General features: G+C 40.4%; 1 protein-coding gene across 4 annotated transcripts in view; it reads right to left on the bottom strand.

Moving 5' to 3' along the window:
- Window positions 1–2,963: 2,963 nt before the first annotated feature.
- LOC144526342 (polyamine-transporting ATPase 13A3-like) overlaps window positions 2,964–22,719 on the bottom strand; it is a 48,869-nt gene continuing 29,113 nt past the window's right edge. For 2 of the 4 annotated variants that reach the window (XM_078263760.1, XM_078263759.1), the window contains exons 20-33: window positions 21,620–21,744; window positions 21,327–21,490; window positions 19,936–20,070; window positions 19,190–19,269; window positions 19,031–19,073; window positions 17,024–17,133; window positions 16,151–16,247; window positions 12,952–13,024; window positions 12,670–12,847; window positions 10,189–10,370; window positions 7,547–7,635; window positions 6,841–6,921; window positions 6,473–6,568; window positions 2,964–5,427 (exon numbers count right to left, since the gene is read on the bottom strand). In XM_078263760.1, the coding sequence (XP_078119886.1) occupies window positions 5,245–5,427; window positions 6,473–6,568; window positions 6,841–6,921; window positions 7,547–7,635; window positions 10,189–10,370; window positions 12,670–12,847; window positions 12,952–13,024; window positions 16,151–16,247; window positions 17,024–17,133; window positions 19,031–19,073; window positions 19,190–19,269; window positions 19,936–20,070; window positions 21,327–21,490; window positions 21,620–21,744 (1,636 nt within the window). In that variant the 3' untranslated portion in view covers window positions 2,964–5,244. The remainder of the gene's footprint in view (window positions 5,428–6,472; window positions 6,569–6,840; window positions 6,922–7,546; window positions 7,636–10,188; window positions 10,371–12,669; window positions 12,848–12,951; window positions 13,025–16,150; window positions 16,248–17,023; window positions 17,134–19,030; window positions 19,074–19,189; window positions 19,270–19,935; window positions 20,071–21,326; window positions 21,491–21,619; window positions 21,745–22,719) is intronic. The other 2 variants (XM_078263761.1, XM_078263762.1) reach the window with 2 other exon arrangements.

Here is a 22,719-nt window from a genome sequence, read left to right on the forward strand (position 1 = left end):
CATGCAAGAGATGCTGCTTGCTTTTATCAAGGAACACCGGCATTTGTTTTCTGAAGGAAGACGTTCCTTTGAAAAATGATCCACTTATATCTGCCTTGGACTCAAACTCACGGCAAACTTCACAAAACATTGTAGAGGGATAGAGAACGATAACGTCATTTATGATACGATAATGATTGGAAAAAATGATTGAAACTTTTTTTTTATTAGTTGTTATATTTACATATGGCGTTCTACTTGCCCCTGGCCATCTGCAACTCTTGTTGTTGAACCCTCAGTTACCTTAGCTAGTGCTTAAACTGGCTCTTTCTTTTTTCTTTCTGATGGACAAAAGATGGTAGAATTGGTTGTTTTATATCAGCGTCATGCCAAAAAGCTTCAACAAGAGCCCTGCTGATGCACTTCAAGATTAGTCCATATCCATGAGTGTGTTTGCATTTGGATTTATGAATGTGAAGATGGTCCATTCTTGCCACTGAAGATGACTCACAAGACCAGCATTTTGGCCACTTACGCAGTGAAAGCAGCCTGGGGGATGCCCTTTCAGCACTCAAGGACCTCTGGCTGAGTCCCCTTCACACGGGAGATCAGCCTCACTTGGGAAAAAAAGTCCCTGGTCTTTACGGGGGGAGCTGTCCTGAGGGATGGCGCACTCCTTGTCCCAGGGCCTCCCTTCTTCACCTGCTGGCTTAGTGCTCATCACTTATGCACATAATCCCTGGTTAGTGCATGTGATCCACCAGCCTGGGCCCAGGCCCCTGGCCCCCGAGCCTCCCCTGCTCACATGCTTGCTGGGTGGCTCCTGGGTGGCCATGGCAACTCTCATCTTCTCATGACAGTTAGGCTTCAGTCATGGCTCTAAGTCTCTCTTCAGCCTCTGTGTGTCTTTTTCTGTCCGCTGCTTTCTGTCTCCTAAAGCCCTCCTCTGTCTGTGTATTGCTCTATCTATGGCTCTCTGTGTCTCTTTTCTCCCCGTGGCTGTTCCCATGCTTTGGCCCAGCTGAGCCTGAGAAACTGGCTATAACTCAGCAACAGTGTGGCACCTAAAGGGGCCACAAAAGTGCATTAATGCTATTCTGGTATACATTTAAACTACAGATTGTGGACCAAATAAAGGCCTGACCTCATTTTTATTGTGAGTCTGATCTGTAAACTGAGATTGTAAGATACACTTGTGCACTTCTTTTCAGTGTGGTCACTCCAGGCCTCCGAGTGCAGATCATCTTACCCCGACGCAACCCTGCAGCCTCAACCATTAGTTTGTTTAATGTGCTGAATATCGCACGGGCCCTCGAGGGAGAGCAAGAGAGGCAACCCCGGCAATGTTGTGTGGCCCCACACTAACAAGTGTCACAGTGATCCGGGCCGGTCCTCCCCCTGTGTGAACGCCATGTGAGAGGCGGCCCCATCCATGCCCCTGCCACCTCCGCACAAGGCCCTCCATTGACTTCTAACCTGTTGAGGGACCATGGGAGACAAAGAGCCGCGGGGCGGGGCCCGTCCCTCCAACAAGCCTGTGAACAAACGTTGACACGGCTGCAACTGTCCACCCCCTGAATCACTGAATTTATTGACCAACCACAGAGCCCATTCAGGCCTGGAAGGACTGATAAAGGAAGGGGGACAGGGATGCCATGAAGACCCGGGGAAGGAGCCATGCTTAGTGGACAGGAGGGAGGAGAAGGTCTTTGTGACCGTCTGGTGGGTCACAGACCTTTTACCAGACGTGGGTGCCTTTGTGTCATCTGTAAAATGAGGCCAACCATAAGTGAGCATCAGGTGGGCCTTGTGTCCCGACTATAAATCAAGACGAGGGCCTTATGAGTGTCCAACAACCTTCAGAGAAGCTGCAGCGCATTGGTGTCTGCTCGCAGACTTTGTGAAGAATAAGTGAAAGCATGTGCGCGTCAACAGACACATTGAGAAAGCACCTGAAATGACCATTTTTGGTGCCCAAAAGTTAGTAACCGTGGTCGTTACTCTACAATGTATTCTAAGCGGGTCTGATTACTCTGTGGGGACCGTTGTGAGTAAAGAAACAGTAAACAAAGACTGTGTGCATAGGCCGAAATCTTGAAAGTACACGACTCAGACAAAAAAACGTATGGGTAAAAGAGAAAGGAGATGAAGTCCAAAATGTTTGAAATAGCACACGTCTGAGCGCAAGCTTGAGAAAATCTTTTTGAGCGAGTAGCTGGCTGTGAGGAAGAAAGGCTGTGTGTTTTAGCTTCTTTATGTCTCTCCACCACTCTCCATCTGTTGCTCCACTGATACAAAAGGAATACAGCAAGAGAGTACACAAAAACCCATATTGCTTTGTGGAGAGGCAACACTATCCACCAAACTACATCGCAAACACGGATCGAAAAGCAAGACATCCCCGGCTCTGTACACATCAGTGTTTACTGAAAAGATGATCCGTGCAAGTCAGGGAGACACACATGAATTCATGATGCCTCCTCATCCTCATCATGAATATTCCCAAAAAGGCTCTTCCCTGATCTGTGGGAGATTCTTTTCTTTTTGGTACAAGCGTGGACCCCCTTCTCTTATTCACAGTCCCCCCTAAATCCACCCATTCACTGCCTGTAGGCCCTGATCTCCACATGAAATGATACCCCTCTTTCTCCTCCACTCTCGCGCCTTTAAGCGCCCATATGCCAGGCAGCGAGGAGGCTGGGAAAGCCCATAATTGATCAGTAAGTCTTGGCTGAAAAAGTGTGACCAAGGTCAGCCCCCCACGAAGCACGCAAGAGTGGCTTAATATACAGATTTATTGGGAAATGTAATGGGAGTTCTGCAGAGCAAACACAGGGGATGTGTTAGCGGACACTAAAACATTTTATTGAAATAAGAAAATAAGTACAAATACTGTATTACAAATCTTAAAAACATTTCCCCTTTTAAAATGTTTTTTTTTTTTTTTATGGTAATAAAGGAGACGTTCAGGTGACTAATTCTCATACCTTTTTATACCTTTATTTCATTTTTTATCCGTAACTAAAAAAAATATGTGTACAGTAACAGTTACATAAAATATTATATAAAAATCACACGTTAAAATCAACGGTTATAACATTTTCACAGCAGCGTGTGTCTCACTGATTCGTTTTGATTAATTCAATTGCTTTAATTAATGAAACCACTATCGGTCATGTGCAGTACCTAAGTGATGTTAAACGGTGTCATTTTTTCCCCCCTTGCAAACATTTAATTCAAAAAAGAAAGTCATATTTTTCGCAAAAAGAGCATCAAGATTTTATAATGCAATCAAAGGACACAGAAATGGTTTTAATTCGTTTGTTAACTAACACATTCTCTTGCTCTCTCTCTTCCACACACGCACACGCACGCACACACACACACACACACACACACACACACACACACACACACACACACACACATTCTAACGAGGGGGTCTGGCGGTCATCCTCCAGACAATTTTGAGCGTCAACCACTTCATAAACTGCATTCTGTTGAATTTTTCTGCATCAATATGTGGTGTAAATGTCTTCATGTAAAGGAAATGATTGTTGTTATTAATTCTTCTCCTGTATTGTTCAAAACGTTCTGCATATTCAAAACATCACACGTGTTTCGTGATGTTTTTTCAGGAACCATGTATATCTCAACAACCAATCTGTTAGAGAAGGAGACCGCGTTAAAGCCAAATGCTCCAGAGTTTAAATCTACATAAAAGACACGTCTTTATTTTTCATGGCCCTTGTGTGTTCACACACACACACACACACACACACACACACACACACACACACACACACACACATACACACACATTTTGAAAAAGGGACACAGAACTTTCTGCTTCTCTTCCACAGGAAGAATTTGAACTGAAGCAACTGTAAGACAGAAATGCAGCAGTGGAATGTTTTCCGTCTCAGAAATATACGGTACCAGCTGGGTTCGTAACATTTTTTTTGACACATAAAAGTGTCTCGTGTTTATTTGAATCTCTATGAGCAATACCGTTTCACAACATTTAGATTTTAGCAGCAGCTAATGCTGTGTTTTTTTTTGGTTTTTTTTAACAATGTTTTTATTGATTTTTTTTATTGCAGCAGCTAATAATGTTAGTAAAACGCTGTATGTTTTTATTCACAGTGAAGAGAAAAGTTCCATCCAGTGCTTTTAGGCCTTAAATGGACCTGACTAAACATACAGCAGCTGAATACTGTACGATGTATCTGATCTGTCAGACCGAGGCACGTGGTTTAAATATTTCAAATATTGGGTCAGATAACGGAAAAGCGGTTTAAAACAATGAAAAGACTCATCTGACACTTTCTCAATGTCCAGTGTTGTGCTTGCATTTTATATGTCAGTGTTGTGCTTGCATTTTATATGTCAGTGTTGTGCTTGCATTTTATATGTCATTGGCAGTAACGTTCAATGTAGTTAGTAAGACATCCTGTCATCTTAAAGGAAAAGTTTGACAGCTTGGAAAATGTACTCATTTGTTTTCTTGCTGAGAATATTTAATACCACTCTCATGTTTGCACAGTAAATATAAAGCTACAGACAGCATCCGGTTAGCTTAGCTTGAGAAACAGCTAGCCTGAAGTTGTTTTCTTACTCAGCTTGTGTTTTGTCTATTTGCGTGTGTTTTCTTAAGTTGCAGGGCGTTTGCCCCTGTCGGCCACTGTACTTTAGCCATCCTTAAAACCACAACATGTCATATTTAAACTTTTGTTTAAGTATGGAATAAACCCAATTAGATAAAAATGTGTTAATTAGTGAGCTTTAGAATTTTTTTTAACCTTTGGACTAGAGGCAGGCTAGCCGTGTCCCCGTTTCCAGTCTTTGTGCTGAGCTAAGCTAACCGGCCGCTCATATGTACCCCATAGATAGAAGAGTGGTATCAATCTTCTCATCTAACTCTCAGCAAGAGAGCCAAAAGGCGTACCGTATTTCTCAAAATGGTGAACTATTCCTTTAACAGAGGCCTCTGGCTCAAGTTTCAGCAGTGTGACAAGTGCAAAGTGTCTGTCTATTCGGATGAGGTTAATCAAAATGAAAGATAACTTTATGTATGAGCAGCTCACAGTCAGTCAGTCAGTCCTTGCAGTAGGAGGCCTCACCTTTATGAGGCTCCAAGATTGGCCGCTGGCATCCAGCAGGCTCCACATCCCAAACACACCTCTGAGCATCTGCCATATCTCTGAGCTCAACTCAAGCTAAGGTTTTAGGTTCAGTCTGTGCAGCAGTTTGCTTGCTCAGGGGTCAGAGGGGGGCAGAGGTGTGGGATTGTGGATCGCTGGCGTAGGTTACAGTGGAGGGTCTTGGGGGCCAGTCGGCGTCGTCCTGCAGCTCCAGGGCCAGGTGCATGTAGCGCACCCTCGGAGGCTTGCTTCTCAGACAGAACAACCAGGAGAGGAAGGACGAGCCCCAGTGGTCATTGGCCTCCTGGGAATATGTGACGTATGAACATTAGAAACTAGGCAGTGAGACAGCATGGATGTATTCACATTATCTCTGCTGAATGCATGAGTGAGCCTCTTCAGGACTTTTTGTAACCAACTAATCTATTTAAATTGTATTCACATTGCAAGACGATGCACAGAATTTTCTTTTATTTGCAGGAAATATTGGATCTGGTTCATTACACCGCTTATTGCATTAATATCAAGAGCTTTCCTGCATTCATTTTTTTTTGTGATTAAACTATTTTTTTTCTTCATTTTTTAACAACATACAAAACAAACAACTCACAACATGAACAAATCCTCCCCCCCCCCCTCGTCATCACCACCCACCCAAACAAAAATCAAGACAAGAAGACTACAGTAACTACAATATTCCTGATCATTCCACAAAATAGCCAATAAACCATAAACCAAATAAACATGACAACACCATAAGCCCATCATACACGTCTCTCCCTAGCACAAAGATTCTTAGGAGCCCTCCAGACAGCTCTGGTACTTTCGGCATTTTCTAGTATAGACTTCCAATCTGGCAAACCGTTTATATGACATTTTTTTCAAACGCCGCCACTCTAGCCATCTCACAAGCCCACTCCTGGATTGACGGCACCCCTTCATTCCTCCATCCTCTTAAAATAATCTGTCTCAGATCATCAAACTAGTCTGGACCCAGCTTCCTTTGTGCTTATTCATCCCATCTCCCAGAACAAATATTCTTGGGCTGAATGGAACCTGGGTCCCTGCAATCGGACATAGGTTATCATGGAATTAATCTATTTTTTTTAGCAAATTGGAGTGACTAATTTGACCCAATGAAATGTAGTAGAATAAAAGATAACCTTTTGAATAATATTCATTTTAATATTCAGTTCTATTAGATTTAGTCTCTATTGATTATTTATACAGCAGTCCCAATGTGTAACAGGTCATCAGAGAAAATATGAAGCAAGAGAATTGGAGAGTGAAGAGTATATGTGCATAACTCTTTCTAAAAAAGTGAAACCAGAAAAGAAAAGCTTCCCAACCTGAAGTGTGTCAGCAGAGGGGGGCTCTGTGGGGCGATTTAGCCCCTGATTGCATCTGAAAACTAGCGTCCGCAAGATGATGTCAAGGATCAAAATCTACAGGAGATTTCAGTGGGAAGGTGAGAATAAGCTGATCATGAAGATTGGGTTACAGCCACAGAAATGCACAGAGAAAATAACTCAAAAGGAATTAAAAAATCATGATTCACTGATTTCATTCATTAGGCAGTGGTGCACTACTGAGCATCTGATTCAACGGGGAAAAAATCAATGCATGCAAATCACCGTTTTCTAATAATAATTTTAAAAAAAATCAGAAGCAGATCAATCACAGAGAGCTTGTAGGGTGTGATGTCTCTAAAGCATACCTCCAGCATGAAAGACACAGCCGCATTCACTATGACAATGATGGCCAGTGTAACGCGCCAGTCATGGGGAACACACACGATCTGAGTGGAGGCAGAGCAGCGGGAAGAGAGCACTGAATGCAACGCCACACACACACACACACACACACACACACACACACACACACACATATCTGCAACTTCATGCAACGTTCCAGCAGGGCTGCACGATATGAGGAAAATATGTGATATGTGAAAACGTTGTTGAACATTACGATATCACGTTCTGCCTTTCTGCTGCTTTCAGTATTCTGCTAAAAAATACATTATATTGCTTGTTGAATTTTAAAAAAAAAATGGGAAAAAAATAATCTCCAACATTATTTTATTGAACAAATTGAACATAAAAAGCACAATTAAAAAACAATGACGGTATAACATTTTAAAGTGTAGTTTTCTACTGATATTTCCTTTCAACTAACTCTCGGATCTCGGAGTGCCTTCCGCGATGTGTTTATTGCGCCAGTTTATACATCGCGATGACGATAAAAAACTATTTATTGTGCAGCCTTACTTTCCAGACACGGTTACACCTTCACTCTTCTTTCAGCAACGTTTCTACTTTCATGTTTCTACTGTTCAATTCCACAGCCAGGACGTTTTTACTCTATCTTTTAGAGCAGCCAGTGCACCAAGAACATACGGAGAAATGAGAATCTAAGTTTACCTCCAGGAAGCTGTCGATGGCAGGAACAGGATACAGCATGATGAGGAGGAGAAAAGTATACAGACCGATGCAGGACAGCATGAACGGCCCTTATGAAGGTAAAATACAAAAGAAATTCAGTGACGCCAGATTCAATGTGTTATTATTAGGACATCACACACATATGGGAAGTGATTAATGCCAGAATAGATTGTAACTGTATACGTTTGTTTGTCACACTCATATTGAAGTGATATTACAAAATAAATAAATAAATGGATTTAGGTTGGGGTGATGGATGAAAAAACACAGGACTTTCACTCAGGAGACCGGAGTTTGTGTCCCATTTGGAACCATAGGTCAACTGTTACTTGTTGAAATTAACCGAGTTTTACGGACCTTAGTCCGTGACGCCACGTTACGTCCTCATTTTAGTAGTTTTACGTGACTCATTTTAAGCCAATCCCTGCCTTTTTATAGCCTGGTCCTACCAGACTCTCGTACATTTCATTAGTACAGAGAGTCTGGCCACTCTCCATTGACAAGTGTTAACTTTCTTGAAGGCGGGTACTCTGTTGAAGTTTAAAACTATTGGATCTGCCCAGAGCCACTCTGGTAGCCTGGCTCCGCCCTCCTACATACTCTCTGGTAGGACCAGGCTAACAAGAGGGGAGAGGACAACAACTATCGGCTTAGCATCGCTAGCATTCGCCTTAGCTTAACTCCTTCACCACTAACTGAGCGAGCTGGAAAATCTAACTTTTCCTGAACTCCGTGGGGAGGAGGGCCACAACATCATGGCCACCAACAAAACTCAGCAAAGATTGTTCTTGCTCGGCCTTTAACTTCTAGATATTTGGCAGCGTTGCCACAACGAACCGCATCTTTCTCCGCCGCCATTATGGAACTCAAACTAGCGCACGTCACGACCTCAACATCATCGTTCTCAGCCACTCCATCTGTTCACTGATTGGACCGGTTAAGATTTGACCGGAGAAAACCCAAGAATATACTGCAAACCCAGACGGAGTACTGAAGGAAAATGAAAATTGTGCGGAAGTATGTAGGAGGGCGGAGCCAGGCTAGCTGTTTTACTAACCCTAAGTATTTTTTTGTTGCCTTACCACAGGGTGCGATTTGCCAGGGGGGGATGCGTGGGATTTCCCCCTTTCTGGTCTACATGTCCCTGCCTCTGCTAAATTATTTTTTATCCCCAGTGGGGACAAAATGTGTCACCCCCTCAAAGTGATCAATGCTACTTCACCAATAGACATATATAACTAAAATAGAAGTATTTCAAACTAAAGTGCTGCAACGTGAACAGTCACTGAACGATTAAATCCGAGCAGCAGTTGCTGGTTGTATTTAGCCGCTAAAGAGCTACGGGACGCCGGCTCCCACGGCAGTTGTTTAGCCGCCAATAGATGACTGTGAGCCAGATGAGTCCTTTCAGGTGTCGTGGTAGTGGAGTTTAGCCAGAAAAAGGGAGCGTCATGCGGCGATGACTAGTTAGGTTTAGGCACCAAAACGACTAGTTAAAGGTCCTATGACATGCTGCTTTTTGGATGCTTTTATATAGGCCTTAGTGGTCCCCTAACACTGTATCTGAAGTGTATCTGGTGTGGCCTTGACCAACTGCCATGCTTCGCTCGTTTGCAAGCCATGATGTCTCTCTCTCTTTCTCATGGGCGGGCCAAATTCTCTGGGCGGGCAAAGCAGAGAAAGGGGAGGTAACCTTTCCCCTTATGACGACATAAGGAGGAGATTCCAGATCGGCCCATCTGAGCTTTCATTTTCTCAAAGGCAGAGCAGGATACCCAGGGCTCGGTTTACACCTATCACCATTTCTAGCCACTGGGGGACCATAGGCAGGCTGGGGGAACTCATATTATTGTTAAAAAATCTCATAAAGTGAAATTTTCATGCCATGGGACCTTTAAGTTTAGGAAAAAGACCGTGGTTTGGATTAAAACACTCCCGAGGAAGGAACAAGCGTTTCCTGGGTGAAAGTATTTTGTTTTCGCCGAAAAGTGAACACCATGTTGTGCTATTTCATTTTGAGATTATTTTCCATTAGATATTCCATTGGAAGTTCATAAATAGGTGTTTTGGCATGCACGGCCGAGTGGCTCTATATCCATGGTATTGGAAGGGGAATTTAATTCTTGCATGTTTTGTTTTGTTGTGCGTGATCAAAAAACATCCCCCCCCCACCTCTGCTTTTTTCACAAATCGCACCCTGCCTTAACCTAACTTCACAACGTTTACTACGTGTTTAAAACTGTGCCCATTGCTTTAAGTAGAACAGTCACATGATTAAACCGCAGCTGTGTGGGAGTAAATAGAACAGTCATATGTGTCGATTTGGGAGTCTTTGGAAATCGACCTATGATGTCGTTTAGGTTTGAGAATGTGTTGAAAGATTGATACCACTCTCATGTTGGTACAGTTAATATGAAGCTACAGACAGCAGCCGGTACTTCTCTGTCAATCTCTAATCATCATCTAATATTCTATCTTTATTAATATAAAAATATATCTTTAATGTTTTTCAGCATTGTATATAATATGTGACTGGGAAACTGAAACTCGTTCTGTGCTGGCAATACTCTCTTTCCATCCGCATCATTCGGACATCCATTCATCACTTCAACAGAACTTACAGTTCTTGTAGCTTGGCTGTCTGAAGGGCTTTCCCTTGGAGAAAATGATGGCCACAGCCAAATACTGGAAGGAGGAGACGTAGAAGAGGGTGGTGTTCTCGTAGTTCCTGATGTTTTTGTGGTCATGAGGGCTTGTTACATTCAGGCTGTAAGATAGACTTGATCTGGAAACATTACAGGCACTACAGGAGAAGAGAAGAGAGAAGCAGCATTTCATTCAAAAAAAAGTTCTGCATTCATAAACCAAGAAAAAAACAAAAGATTACAAAATTGTACTGCCGTTTTTCTTCTTTTTGTCTACTGACCAGCTTATATGATATACAGTGTGTTACTGTATATAACTACAATTTGCCAGTACAGGCAGATACTACATGAATAAAAACAAGGCATTCTAACCTCACTCGTAAATTAATTTGTAAAGGGTAACCTCGTTTGTTTTGTTTTTTTTAACCTGGACCCTATTTTCCCATGTCTTTGTGTCTAAGTGACTGATGGGAACAACAATCTTTGACATTGGTCCAGTGTTAAGCGAGATCACTGCAGTCGGCAGCGCCCAAACAAGCTACACTGAGCAAATGCTTACCTTCAATTTACGTCCACTAAAGTGCTTGTTTTGCCACTGACAGGCTCAGATCATTGTTCCAAGTGTCTAACAACATTATGGAAAGGATTCCTTCGGTGGTCGACCTTTCTGTTAAAGAGTAAGATCCTTTTTTTTAAACATAAAAACATTCTCGAAATTGCTATCGCTAAACCCACCAGATTGAAAATGAACAGTCATTTTGGCATCAGAAAAATGACACAAGTGGCCGGGTTGGAGCAGTGATAGAGCAGGCGCACATATACTGAGCGGTCTATGCCTCGACGCAGAGATCCAGGGTTCGAATCCGATCTGTGACGATTTCCTGCATGTCTTCCCCCTTTCTCACCTAGCTGTCCTGTCAAATTAAAGGCGGAAAAGCCCAAAATAAAAATTGGAAATATGCTGGCTCTATACAGGCTAAAAGTACTAGCTATTTAAATGGAGTCTGGTAGGCTTAGCGATCTTGGAACTGTTTCTTGTTTAATAAAAGAGGATCTTACTCTTTAACAAAAAGGTCTATCTCTGTAGGGATCCTTTCCATAATGTTGTCAGACCCTTGGAATAATAATCTGAGCCTGTCGGTGGCTTTTAGTGCACGAAATAGACGATGCACTATAGGATTACACTGCAGTAGCCTGGGAAAACCCTGACAAACTTCCGGCAAATTTGAGATTTGCTTTGCAAGTCAGTCTGGCCGAGAGCCCATTCAAGCCCATTTCCAATTTTTTCCAAATCGAGGCACCAATCACAACCATTTAGGCAGGCTTTACACGATGACGATAGCGCAGCGACGGCAAGCAGCTTTTTGTTTACATTCAACATAATGGCTGTCGCTGCTACGTCATCCGGATCGTTGGTCTGATTGGTTGAAGGACTATCCAATGTGCTCAGAGGTATTTGAGCGGCGTCCGTTGGTGACGCCCCTTTGGAAATGAGCTGTGAATGAAGCTTGCCCAGACCCACTCTCAGTTACAACTGAGAAGGGTCTGGTGTCAACCAGGCTAACATTGCAGTGCAGTTTGAGGCTGCTGATCACAGCGTTCTCGCTCAATACTGGACCAATTTCAAAGATTGTTGTTCCCATCAGTCACTTACACACAGGTTAAAAAATGAAGTTACCCTTTGAAATGAAATCTAATTGGATGGCTAAACAATGGATTTTTTTTGTTGTTGCTTTGAGCCAAAAAACAAAAATTAAAGTAAAGTAAATAACCCCGAAAACAGAATAACCACTATGTGAACAAAGCCTGACAATCAGACTGAATTGTCAGTTTGTGTCACTTCATTATTCATTATTGCTATTTGAATTTTTATTTTTTTTATTGGAGATGTGGGCAGCACTGCACCGATTTGGAACTAGGGTTAGTGTACAGTGAGAATAATATGTAAGCATTGTTAGAAAGAGTGTAAAGATGTCAGCATAGGGCTGCACGATATTAGGAAAATATCTAATTGCGATTATTTTGACTGATATTGCAATTGCGATATGATTCACGATATTGGAGGGAATGATAATTTTTGTATCATTATTCTCATTTTCATTGAAAAATATAACAAAAAAATTAAAAAAAGATTGAAGTGAGGATCTGTACCAAACAAAGATTTTTTATTTAGTCTGTAGGACACGATTTGTAGGCCGGGATGTCTCTGCAGCACCACAATATTTTATTTTAGAATAGTTTGACACATATTTTGCCTTTAACAAATATTGCGCACCCCTGCGATTTGGATATTGCCCAAGTTCATATTGCGATTTCGATAAAATTGCGATTAATTGTGCAGCCCTATGTCAGCAGAGACAAAGCTGGAGAGCAGGCTGAAAGGATGTGTAATAGCATTTACCTATATTTACCAACCAGTGACTCATTCATCATTTGGCAGGAGCTAATTTCACTCACTCTGACTGAGGCGTCCATGTCTCATACCAGCTCTGCTGTCGTACTAATAGGAAAGCCAGGACCTGGAAGACCAGGCTGGTGAGGATCTGGGTAAGGACGGAGAAGAGCAGCGGGCCGGAGATCAGACTGGACGGCGGGCGCTGCCACACCAGCTCCTTCCACGCTGGGTTGAGACTCACTGCAGACACAAGTCACTGTGTGTTATCATATTCAGTTGCTTTCATCTTAGCCCCAGGACTCAACCATTGAGTAAAGGCATTTTTTGCTCTTCATGGTGCTCACTTGTGAAGACAATGATGAGAATGATGGCGATGTCAATGAAGAGGAACTGGAAGTCTCCCAAGTTGCTGAGAATCTACAATATCAGAAAAGATGAAACAGTCACACAGCAGCAGAGGAATGGATCTGCAATGACTCAATCTATAAGACTTGAGCTCAAATGTATTTACATTAAAACTGTTGTGGAAATCCTCTGTGTGTCCCTAAAAAGGATACCAAAACCTGACTCCAATTAATCTTTCCCGCGTATTCTTAAATTGGTTTTACACCGATCCTACACAAGAATCAATGAGAAGATAGTACTATTTCAAACGAGTAAGTTTTAATTAGTCAAGCATGAGAGTTACAGTCACAGATCTGTGTATTGAAACTCCGATGCTTGACTGATTAAACAAATGTATTTGACTTTATCTTATCGTCTTATTTGGCTCTTTCTTAGGATCAATGTAATACCAATTTAACGAATGCGTGGGGGTATATAGGTCTTTTATTGGAGTCAGACACATTGTACCAAAGAGGGGACACAGAGGAGGTAAATCCCCACAAAACATATCCAGAAAACATTGGTTATTGACTAATCAAATGTGCTGCCATAATCCGGAATGCATGGCTAAATCTGGCACATTTACATGTTGGACTCTGTGCTCATGTACATTAATGTGCGTTGTCCCTTTAAAATAAATAAATCTAAATAAAGAAATCTAGAAGTGATCTCATCTTATGTATTTTAGCCTTCACTCACACTTTTCCTTATTCTGCCTATGAACCCCTCTGTATGTTACGTGGGAACCATACCAGTGTTTGTGAGGCGAAAAACAATGTAAGACTTTTAAAGACCTTTTGGTAACACTTTACTTGAAGGTATCTACATAAGAGTGACATGACAGTGAACCCTAACCCTAACCCTAACCCTAACTTGTCATGACAAAAACCGAATGACACTTACTAAAAGAAGCGTTATGTCATAAACGTTTATGACTTGTTGATAATGTTTATGACACGTTCATGACAGCGTCATGTCACTCTTATGTAGATACCGTCAAGTAAAGTGCAACCGACCTTTTTAGGAAACATTATGAATGAAATCTAAGACCTATATCACGACACAAAAAAACAAACTTGCAAAGTAAATACTTTTTTTTTTCAAATTGAAAATAGTCCTGGATACAGGTTAGATGCGTTGTTGAACTACAGAAACGTTTTATGTCAGTGGTACAGTCTGAAAGAGACTCGAGCCAGTAACACGAAAGGTGATTGGCTGCAATATAAGTAGCATGTTGGTCTTATTTGTAGTTGTTATATAGCAAAATTATATTTGGACTAGCGAAAGAAAGAACTACAATACCACGGAATAATAAAAAAAAAACAAACAGCTAAAGCGCTGTGGGAATATTTCAATAAGCATTAACGCGTAACATGGACGTAGGAAAATTAAGACCTATTGAAAATTATTTAAGACCTAACACAATACATGGAACAAGCATACCTTGGCCAGTTTTTAATCGGGCACAGATGTCCACTTATATGGAACAGTTTTTCTGCTTAACCTTCGTCACTCCTTATTTATGATCAAAAAAATCAATACAACTTCTTCTAATGGAGTACAGCACTATATAAATGTAGTTATGATAGTGCATCAATGAGGTGCAGGTATATGTTGCTGTAATATTATTTCTTTTTCTTTAACTGTAGTTAAAATGTAAAATGCATGTTTTATTATTTTCTTTCTAAACATTTTTTTTTCCTTTTAATTATTTTAAACATATTTATGCACATTTGTAAATTTGTGTTAAGCATGTACAGCTGTTTTAATTTCAAGGTTAGGTGGGTTCTTTTTACAAGCCCTCTGGGTTTTTTTATTTTTTTATTATGTCATTGTATACGTCTTCTCCTTTTTTGTTATATAAACAAATAAAGAAAGAAAGAAATATTCAATTCCCAAAGAGGAAAAATAAGTAGTTACACTTAGTTCGGTATTTATGGAATGGACCACCGGAGGAAAATAGGGGAGGGTCATGTCTTTTTATTCTTTGCTGAGGGGAGGGTCATCCAACATTTTTTAGTCCGGGGGGGGGGTGTCACCCAACTTTTGTATTCATGACAGCAACATTTCAAAGTGGCTTGTTTGGTGCATATTTTTCCATGTAGCTCTTAGTCTCGGCCCTCCTTCGCTATCAGATGGGTCTGACCCATGAGTTTGCTGGGGGGGGGGCAGGGGGCGATGTCCCCCTGGTGGCTGAAACGGATAATTGCATTGTTTAAAAAATGAGTGGAATAATTACGTCTGACATGATCTGATATTTTATAAATATCTTAAATAACACAAAACAACTAACTGGTGGTAGGTAATACATCAGATTTCATATACTGCTTTAGTAAAAAAAAGTATTTCCTGGCTGACGATGGGAGCAGCAGGACGCAAAAAACGAAAATGACTGTTGTACTATGTCTGGACATCTTACCGTGCCAAGGTTGCAATAAAGGTTTCCTAAATGCCACATTTGATGACAGATTACTAATTGATTGCGGGTTTTGTGTAGATATGGACTTTTATACGTTTATTCCACTTTGTTTAAACGGCGAAATGGATGAAGCCTAGTGACGAGTCCATAGCAACCAGTTTGTGTGTTGAATGTTACCCAGAGTGCCTTGCTGAATGGTCTCAATATTTTATTGTTTTATTTCAAGTGAATACTAGTTTACTAGAGGAGTAACTTATTATTTGAAATAATGCAGTAATGCATGAAGTGTGCATTTAGTTTCCATGCTTATTGTGTTTCCACAACAATGTTAGTGAGTAAATCTACTGAAATGGCCACCACACCATAACAGAGGAGTGGGATGTATAAGATGTATATCATGGCTGTTAAAAAACAATGAGAATCTGTATATATTTGCTAAGTGCAAACCAGTACAGAAGGTATCGATAAATTGCTGGGGGAGGGTCATGCCTTTTTTCCAAATTGTTTTGGAGGGTCATAGAAAAAAAAATTCTGGCGAGGGGAAGGTCAGGTCTTTTTTGGCTAAAGGTCCCAAAACTCCTCCGGTGGCCCCTTAAATAAATAACGAACAGTCCCTTAAATGTGTTTTTTCCTTCTTAAAACTCATACTCATTTTATTTAAGGTAAATCAAATAATACAATGGTATTTCTCACCGACTGCATTTGAAAGTGTACAGAGTGCGAGAGAGCAGTGTGTTTACCGAGTACAGCAGGGTGACGCTGAGGTACTGGATGATGCTGTACAGAGCCATGAACTTGAACACGCAGAATGATGTAATGAGGGCAGCTCGGCCCTCCCTTAGCAAGGCAAGAACATTCAAAATAATCCGAGTTAGAAAGCTCAAAGAAATAAAAAAAAATGAGAATGTACATTTTATTCCACAATAATAAAAACGTATTTTCCACTATTAAACCCATGAGTCATCAAGTGTTTATGAGTTTAACTGTGAACCGTGTGTGTGTGTGTGTGTGTGTGTGTGTGTGTGTGTGTGTGTGTGTGTGTGTGTGTGTGTGTGTGTGTGTGTGTGTGTATCATTACACCCCTGGTGGTTACAGATAGAACTGATGTGGAGAAGTTTGTTAAACAATTCTGTAACATAGAGTACCTTATAGTATGTTTGCGAAAAGGCAAATTTTCTCAATTCTGGATGATATTCCAACAATCAATCAATCAATCAATCAATCAATCAATCAATCAATCCAATTTGGAATTTGGTTCGTCACATATGCTCCATTCTCAAGTAGAAATATATAAATACATTTTAAAAAAAGAAATAGAAAAAGGAAATAAAATAGAATAAGAAATATGTAAACCAAATTATGTATGTAAAAATGAAAAGTATGTGCATTATACTAAAATGTTTAGCATATATATGTAAAATAGAGTAATATGTAAATGTTGAATATATTCAACACTGTAAATAATAATGTAAATAATGATAGTGCTGAGAAATGGGATCTATTGTGCGGTATAAATAAATACAGTATTAATGTCAGTAACTGGAGTATTGCACAGTTGAGTTATTACTGCAGTATTAACATAAAATATTGCACACAGTGGAGGGAGTGGCTACCTGATGAGGTTGGGGACACAGGAGATGTTGGGGGTGGAGGAGGTAAAGGGTGAAGCAACAGAAGCCTCCAGCTCAGACAGAGAGATCCCACTGTGAGCTCGCTTCAAAGCCTGACACACACACACACACACACACACACACACACACACACACACACACACACACACACACACACACACAGAACTTCATTAGTTTAAATAACTTTGCATTCAAATATCAATAAGAAGAGATGGCATTTGATGTGACACAGAACTTTCTGCTTCTCTTCCACAGGAAGAATTTCCACTGAAGCAACTCTAAGACAGAAATGCAGCAGTGGAACGCTTTCTGTCTCAGAAATACAACGGTACCAGCTGGGTTCGTAACATTTGTGTAATAAAATTGTCTCATGTTTATTTCTGAATCTATATGAGCTAATGCTGTTTCACAACATTCTCTTGCTCTCTCTTTCTCTCACACGCCTACACGCCTTGGGAAGTATCATCTATAATACGTTGTCCTATTGAGCCTTATCCCCTACAGTGTATTTTAGGCCTACACGCTGCCTCGCCTGAACTGAAAACATATAAAAGAATCAACTTTTATGGTATTGTGTACGCTTATCAAGCTTACAGCGTTGGCTAGACGATGTCAAACCATCAGTTTCATCAGGCTAGATAACGTCTTACAACTTCTCCCTTTGAAAAGGCTCACACATATACATATATATATATATATATATATATACATATATATATATATATACACATATATATATATATACATACATATATATATATATATATATATATATATATATATATATATATATATATATATGTGTGTGAGCCTTTTCCAATATATATATGTGTGAGCCTTTTCCAATATATATATTGGTCAGAATCAGCCTTTTGGCTGGGGGGGGCATATCATAGTGGGGGGTCTGGGTGTCCTCCCCAGGGATGTTTTGATCATCAACGACTATTTCCTGTATTCAGATACACTTTGATGCACCAATTTACGGTGGAAATCCCTTTATTTAGCCTATGTTAAGAAGAAAAACACAGATGAAAATTCTAAATATATCAAAAATATAATGGAAAGTGTGTTATTGGGCATTTTTAAGAGGGTATATGGAAATCCTGGAGCTTTCTTAGTGGGTATACTGCGTATACCTGAGTATCACATAGACTACACCATTGGCTGATATCATATTAAAAGGTTCTGCAACTTTTGGATCCATGTGATGACCAAAGAATGGAACAACGCAATATTATTGTGATTGTAAAATGGAAGACAACGATTTATGTTTGTGTTGTTGTCCCCCCCCCCCCCACCCTTTTTGCTTGCTTTTGTTATTTTTTTCTGTTAGTCTGATTGTTTGTACGATTTGCGTTGTCTGAGTTAAGTTACGTACCATATTTCATTTATTTTTTTTTTTTTTTATGTAACACCGGGCGTGTAACCTGTTAAAAATTGAAATATAAAATAAAATGATTGAAAAAAAAGAAGAGGTGAAAGTTGTAATGTGCTACACATTTATTGGAGTCATTGGATTGTTTTTCTCTTCTACAGTTCAGGTGGAAATATTTTACATTTTGGATAATAGAAACGTTGAAGAAATAAGGTTTTACACATCATGTGTAATACACTCATAAATAAAATAAATATGTTTTGTTTGCATTTTAATTACCCAGCAGTATATGGACTTGGCTTAAACATTCCATGTACAACTGTAAATTGTATGTATGAAAAATGTCAACACTCACACAAAATGTTGTAATGTAATTGTTATTGATAGTTGACTAGTTTTCAAATGTGATCATGGATATTTTTTAGTAAAGGATTTGAGCATTTCTGCCGCTGTGTTACCTGTATTTTATTTTGTATGAGTTCCTGAGAGCCAATCAGACACTGGCATGTATGCCAGTTTAACAAATGAGGCATCAGTCTGGTGTGAGATGGGACAAAGACGAGTATTGTTATGTTACGATTTGTGCATATTAAATAGAAATAATCCATACTTACTCCACAGTCATTAGCACCATCCCCACACATCCCAACAGTGTAGCTGGAAGGAAAAACAGCGGGTCAAAGTAGTACATTTGATGACGGCGATCAATCTTTATCATCATATGATCTCCGACAGATTTAAACTGAAGCCAAACAAACTGATGAGAGACTCACTCGATGCTCTGCAGGACTTCCACCAGCTGAGTCTTCTGGTCTGGAGCCATGCGGGCAAACACAGTGGCTCTCAGCACCAGCTGCAGCAGCGCCCCCGTGTGGAGAAACACAGAATTATTTCCATAATTACCCATCTACAGTAGACAGGCTAAAAATCCTTATCTTCCTATGTAAAAAAACATCCCATGGTCAATTTTCTATTACATTTCGTGGAGTTATTTTGTGGAATGAAAATGTACATTTAATGGACTTCCTCTGTGTCGTTTTCTACGTATAAAAATAGACTTAGAAGTGCCCTGCTGTCTGAAACATTTGATTTGGAAACAAATGATCCCTCTTAGAAACTGTTGTTTATACTGTGAATGTGGCAACTACTTCTGTTTCTCTGCATGTGTTTCTCTTTTTTTTATATTTTTTTTAATGAAACTTTTGAACACTCGTGCTGAAAATGTACTGGTGGATTTTGTATGTCTACATTTGGAATGTCCCTGGGGTGTGGTTTTTGTATAAGCCATTATAGGTTTCTACCACACCCTCACATGTATTTTATATTTCTTCAATGTGATTTGTGTTATGTGTGTGAAACTAATAAACACATTACGGCAACATCCAAACCACGTTAGTGTAGTAAGACAGAAACCTAAACTACGTACACCAATGTATGTGTGAAGTGGCTCTAACGCAGATGCAAACCTTATACTAATGTGAACATGTAGATGTTTGTCTGTCTCAAGATGAGCCTGTACCTTTTGGACGAGTTGAGGGAAGTGCTCAGTGATGACAGCGAAGGCTCTGCCAGTCACGGCAAAGTGATAGCGTCGTTCCTGCTGTGGAACTTTCTCTCTGTCATATACCGCGTCCTGCAGGTTTATCTCCACAGTCTGAAGGAGAGAGGATGAGCCAATATCACTGGAACGCCTTAAAACTACCATAACGGTGTTGTTGACTTTTTCAGGCTGACAAAAAAGGTCTTTACCCCTGATATTAGTCTCGCATTGCCAGATCTATCTCCACAGCGCTGTGGAGTAAGCTCTGGCTACACCACAGATGCATTCTGGGATAGGATAAATAAACGCTCTGGGTTGTTAGCATTTTTTTAAACCAATCACAATGGTCTTGGGCGGTGCTAAGCTCCGGACGCAGCGACGCTGGCTCTGCAGAATAGTCTCGGGAAGGAACTTGTGTTGGTGGAACATTCGCACCACCGCAAAAGAAAACGCCACATACAATATTAAATTAAGTTAACTGGTCACACAATACAGTAACCTGAGCTATTTAAATTAGCTGGACACATGGTTAAACCTCATTTGCTCTTACCAGTGTATCGCCGTGTGTACTTCGTCCACAGCAATCCCACCAATCAGTCCCAAAACGTCCCATTTAGAGAATAACTTCTGTTGTTCTTTGTAAATCTTTCCAATCATTCCCCGAAAGAACCAAGCAGACCTGCCTTGTTACACGATCCAAACTTGACATTTTCAGCTTGTAGCTTGCTAGCTCGAAGTTTGTTGTCGTTTCCCGAAAACAAACTGAGTTTGAGAACGGCAACACGAGAGCGGAAGGTGAGGGACATCCGGCATGTGGCTCACGCGCCAGATGTCCCTCACCTTCCGGCAATCATCCTGGAAATGTACTTCCGTTGATCCAGGCTAGAGCTGAAGATCTGAACCCGATGGGTTCAGTCTTAATTTCTATCATTTTACACGGACTTCGGCCGGGCTCTGGCTTGTGCTCCGGGTTGCGCGGTAAAAGAGCGATCGGGTGATGCGTTTCGATTAGAGCCAAGGAGGTGAAAACTGGCCTATGAAGGACTTATTTTATTTCTTTGTTCCAACTTCCAAGTGGCCTATAGCCTACGTTAGTCATGAATAAATGATGTTAAAAAATGTATAAATGACTCATTCTTGACAAAAGGCAAAAGAGCTGTGTGCATGCGCACATTTGAATAATGTTGGGCTGTAAACAGGTTCGGGCTTTTAAAAAGCTGTCAATCAAAATGTACTTGTCGGGCTCGGGCCAATTACAGCTCTAATCCAGACTACCCCTGATGGACAGTACAAATATTCTCTATAGTTTTTTTATGTTTACATATATCGGTTTATTCATTTCTCAGTGGCTCTGAGGATTTCTGTCTCACCTGATTGTCCCTGGTGATGGGAGCGGGGGTTTCAGTGTAATGCCATGTGATACTCGCGAGGTGGAAATCTTTAGGAGGCGCAGCGTCCGCAATAATGACCGTCTCATGCGCACGGACCATCCCACATTCTCGAGCCACTGATATCGCCGTCAACATGTTGTCACCTAACCGAGGATGAAAGAGAGAGAAAAGAAAAAGTTGACATATTGTGATTGCATTCTTTCAGATCAGGCGTCAATGAATGATGACACAACGTTAAAAACAAGTGATATAAAGTCACTAAACGTATTTACCCGTGACCATCAAAGTGCGGATGTTAGCTTGACGTAATTCATGTAAAACCCCGGCAGTTTCCTCTTTTATTTTGTTCTGCATGATGATCAAACCAAGGAACTCCATGTTGGTTTCTATCAGGTCCCTAAAAGCAAGAAGTCATATGTTTTACCATTACAAACACCACTTATTTGTCCGTAATACTGTGCACAATTCATGGTTCAAGTCACTTTATAGAATAAGATGAAATCATTTTCCTGTCTGCTAACATTCCATGCCACTTCTACTTTAGTTCTTTCCTTCTGTCGTAGAACATATGGAAATGTGTTTTCAATGTCTCTATTAATTATTCAGAAATAATACAGCGCAGAAATGGGGTTTACATATTGCCGGAATCGGCAGGATCTCTGCTTTTGCGTTCTCATTTCAAGTAACAAAACAATTCATCCGCATGAGTAAAGGTATGTTTTCACAAGATATTTAAAGAATTTCAAAAAAAGCGAACTTCAACTTTTCAGCTTTAGGGCCGAATTATCTCTTTACTCATTGCTCTAGGACACATTTATTGTTAAACAGAAAGCTGAGTTTGTTCTGAACATTTTGATATGAAACACATGGGTATCAGGTTATATGCCAATACCCTTAAAAGGTGAATTTAAGAAGATATGTAAAAATCCAAATCGAAAAAGGGCCTTGGCCAGATGGTTATTTATTTCCTACATTCATCATTATGCAAGAAACATCCCCTGGATGCACTCGGACGCATCCTCTGTGATGTGACATGGGGTCATCAGGTGTTGTAGGAGCCACGTATGGTATGTTGTTTATGGTCTCATTTATATTATTTATTGATTATTATATTGTGCACTTATATTGTAGGTGGTGGACATTTCCATCGTGGTTTGAACTGAAGTGATAACTTGATAATTCAATTCAATTTCAATTCAATTCCATTTTATTTTATTTATAGTATCAAATCATAACAAGAGTTATCTCAAGACACTTAGAGTAGGTCTAGACCACACTCTATAATTTAGACTCAACAAATTCAGTAATTTCCCCAAGAGCAAGCATTTAGTGCGACAGTGGCGAGGAAAAACTTCCTTTTAAGGAGAAACCT

Source organism: Sander vitreus, chromosome 12 (assembly GCF_031162955.1).
Source record: "Sander vitreus isolate 19-12246 chromosome 12, sanVit1, whole genome shotgun sequence".
Classification (NCBI taxonomy): Eukaryota; Metazoa; Chordata; class Actinopteri; order Perciformes; family Percidae; genus Sander; species Sander vitreus.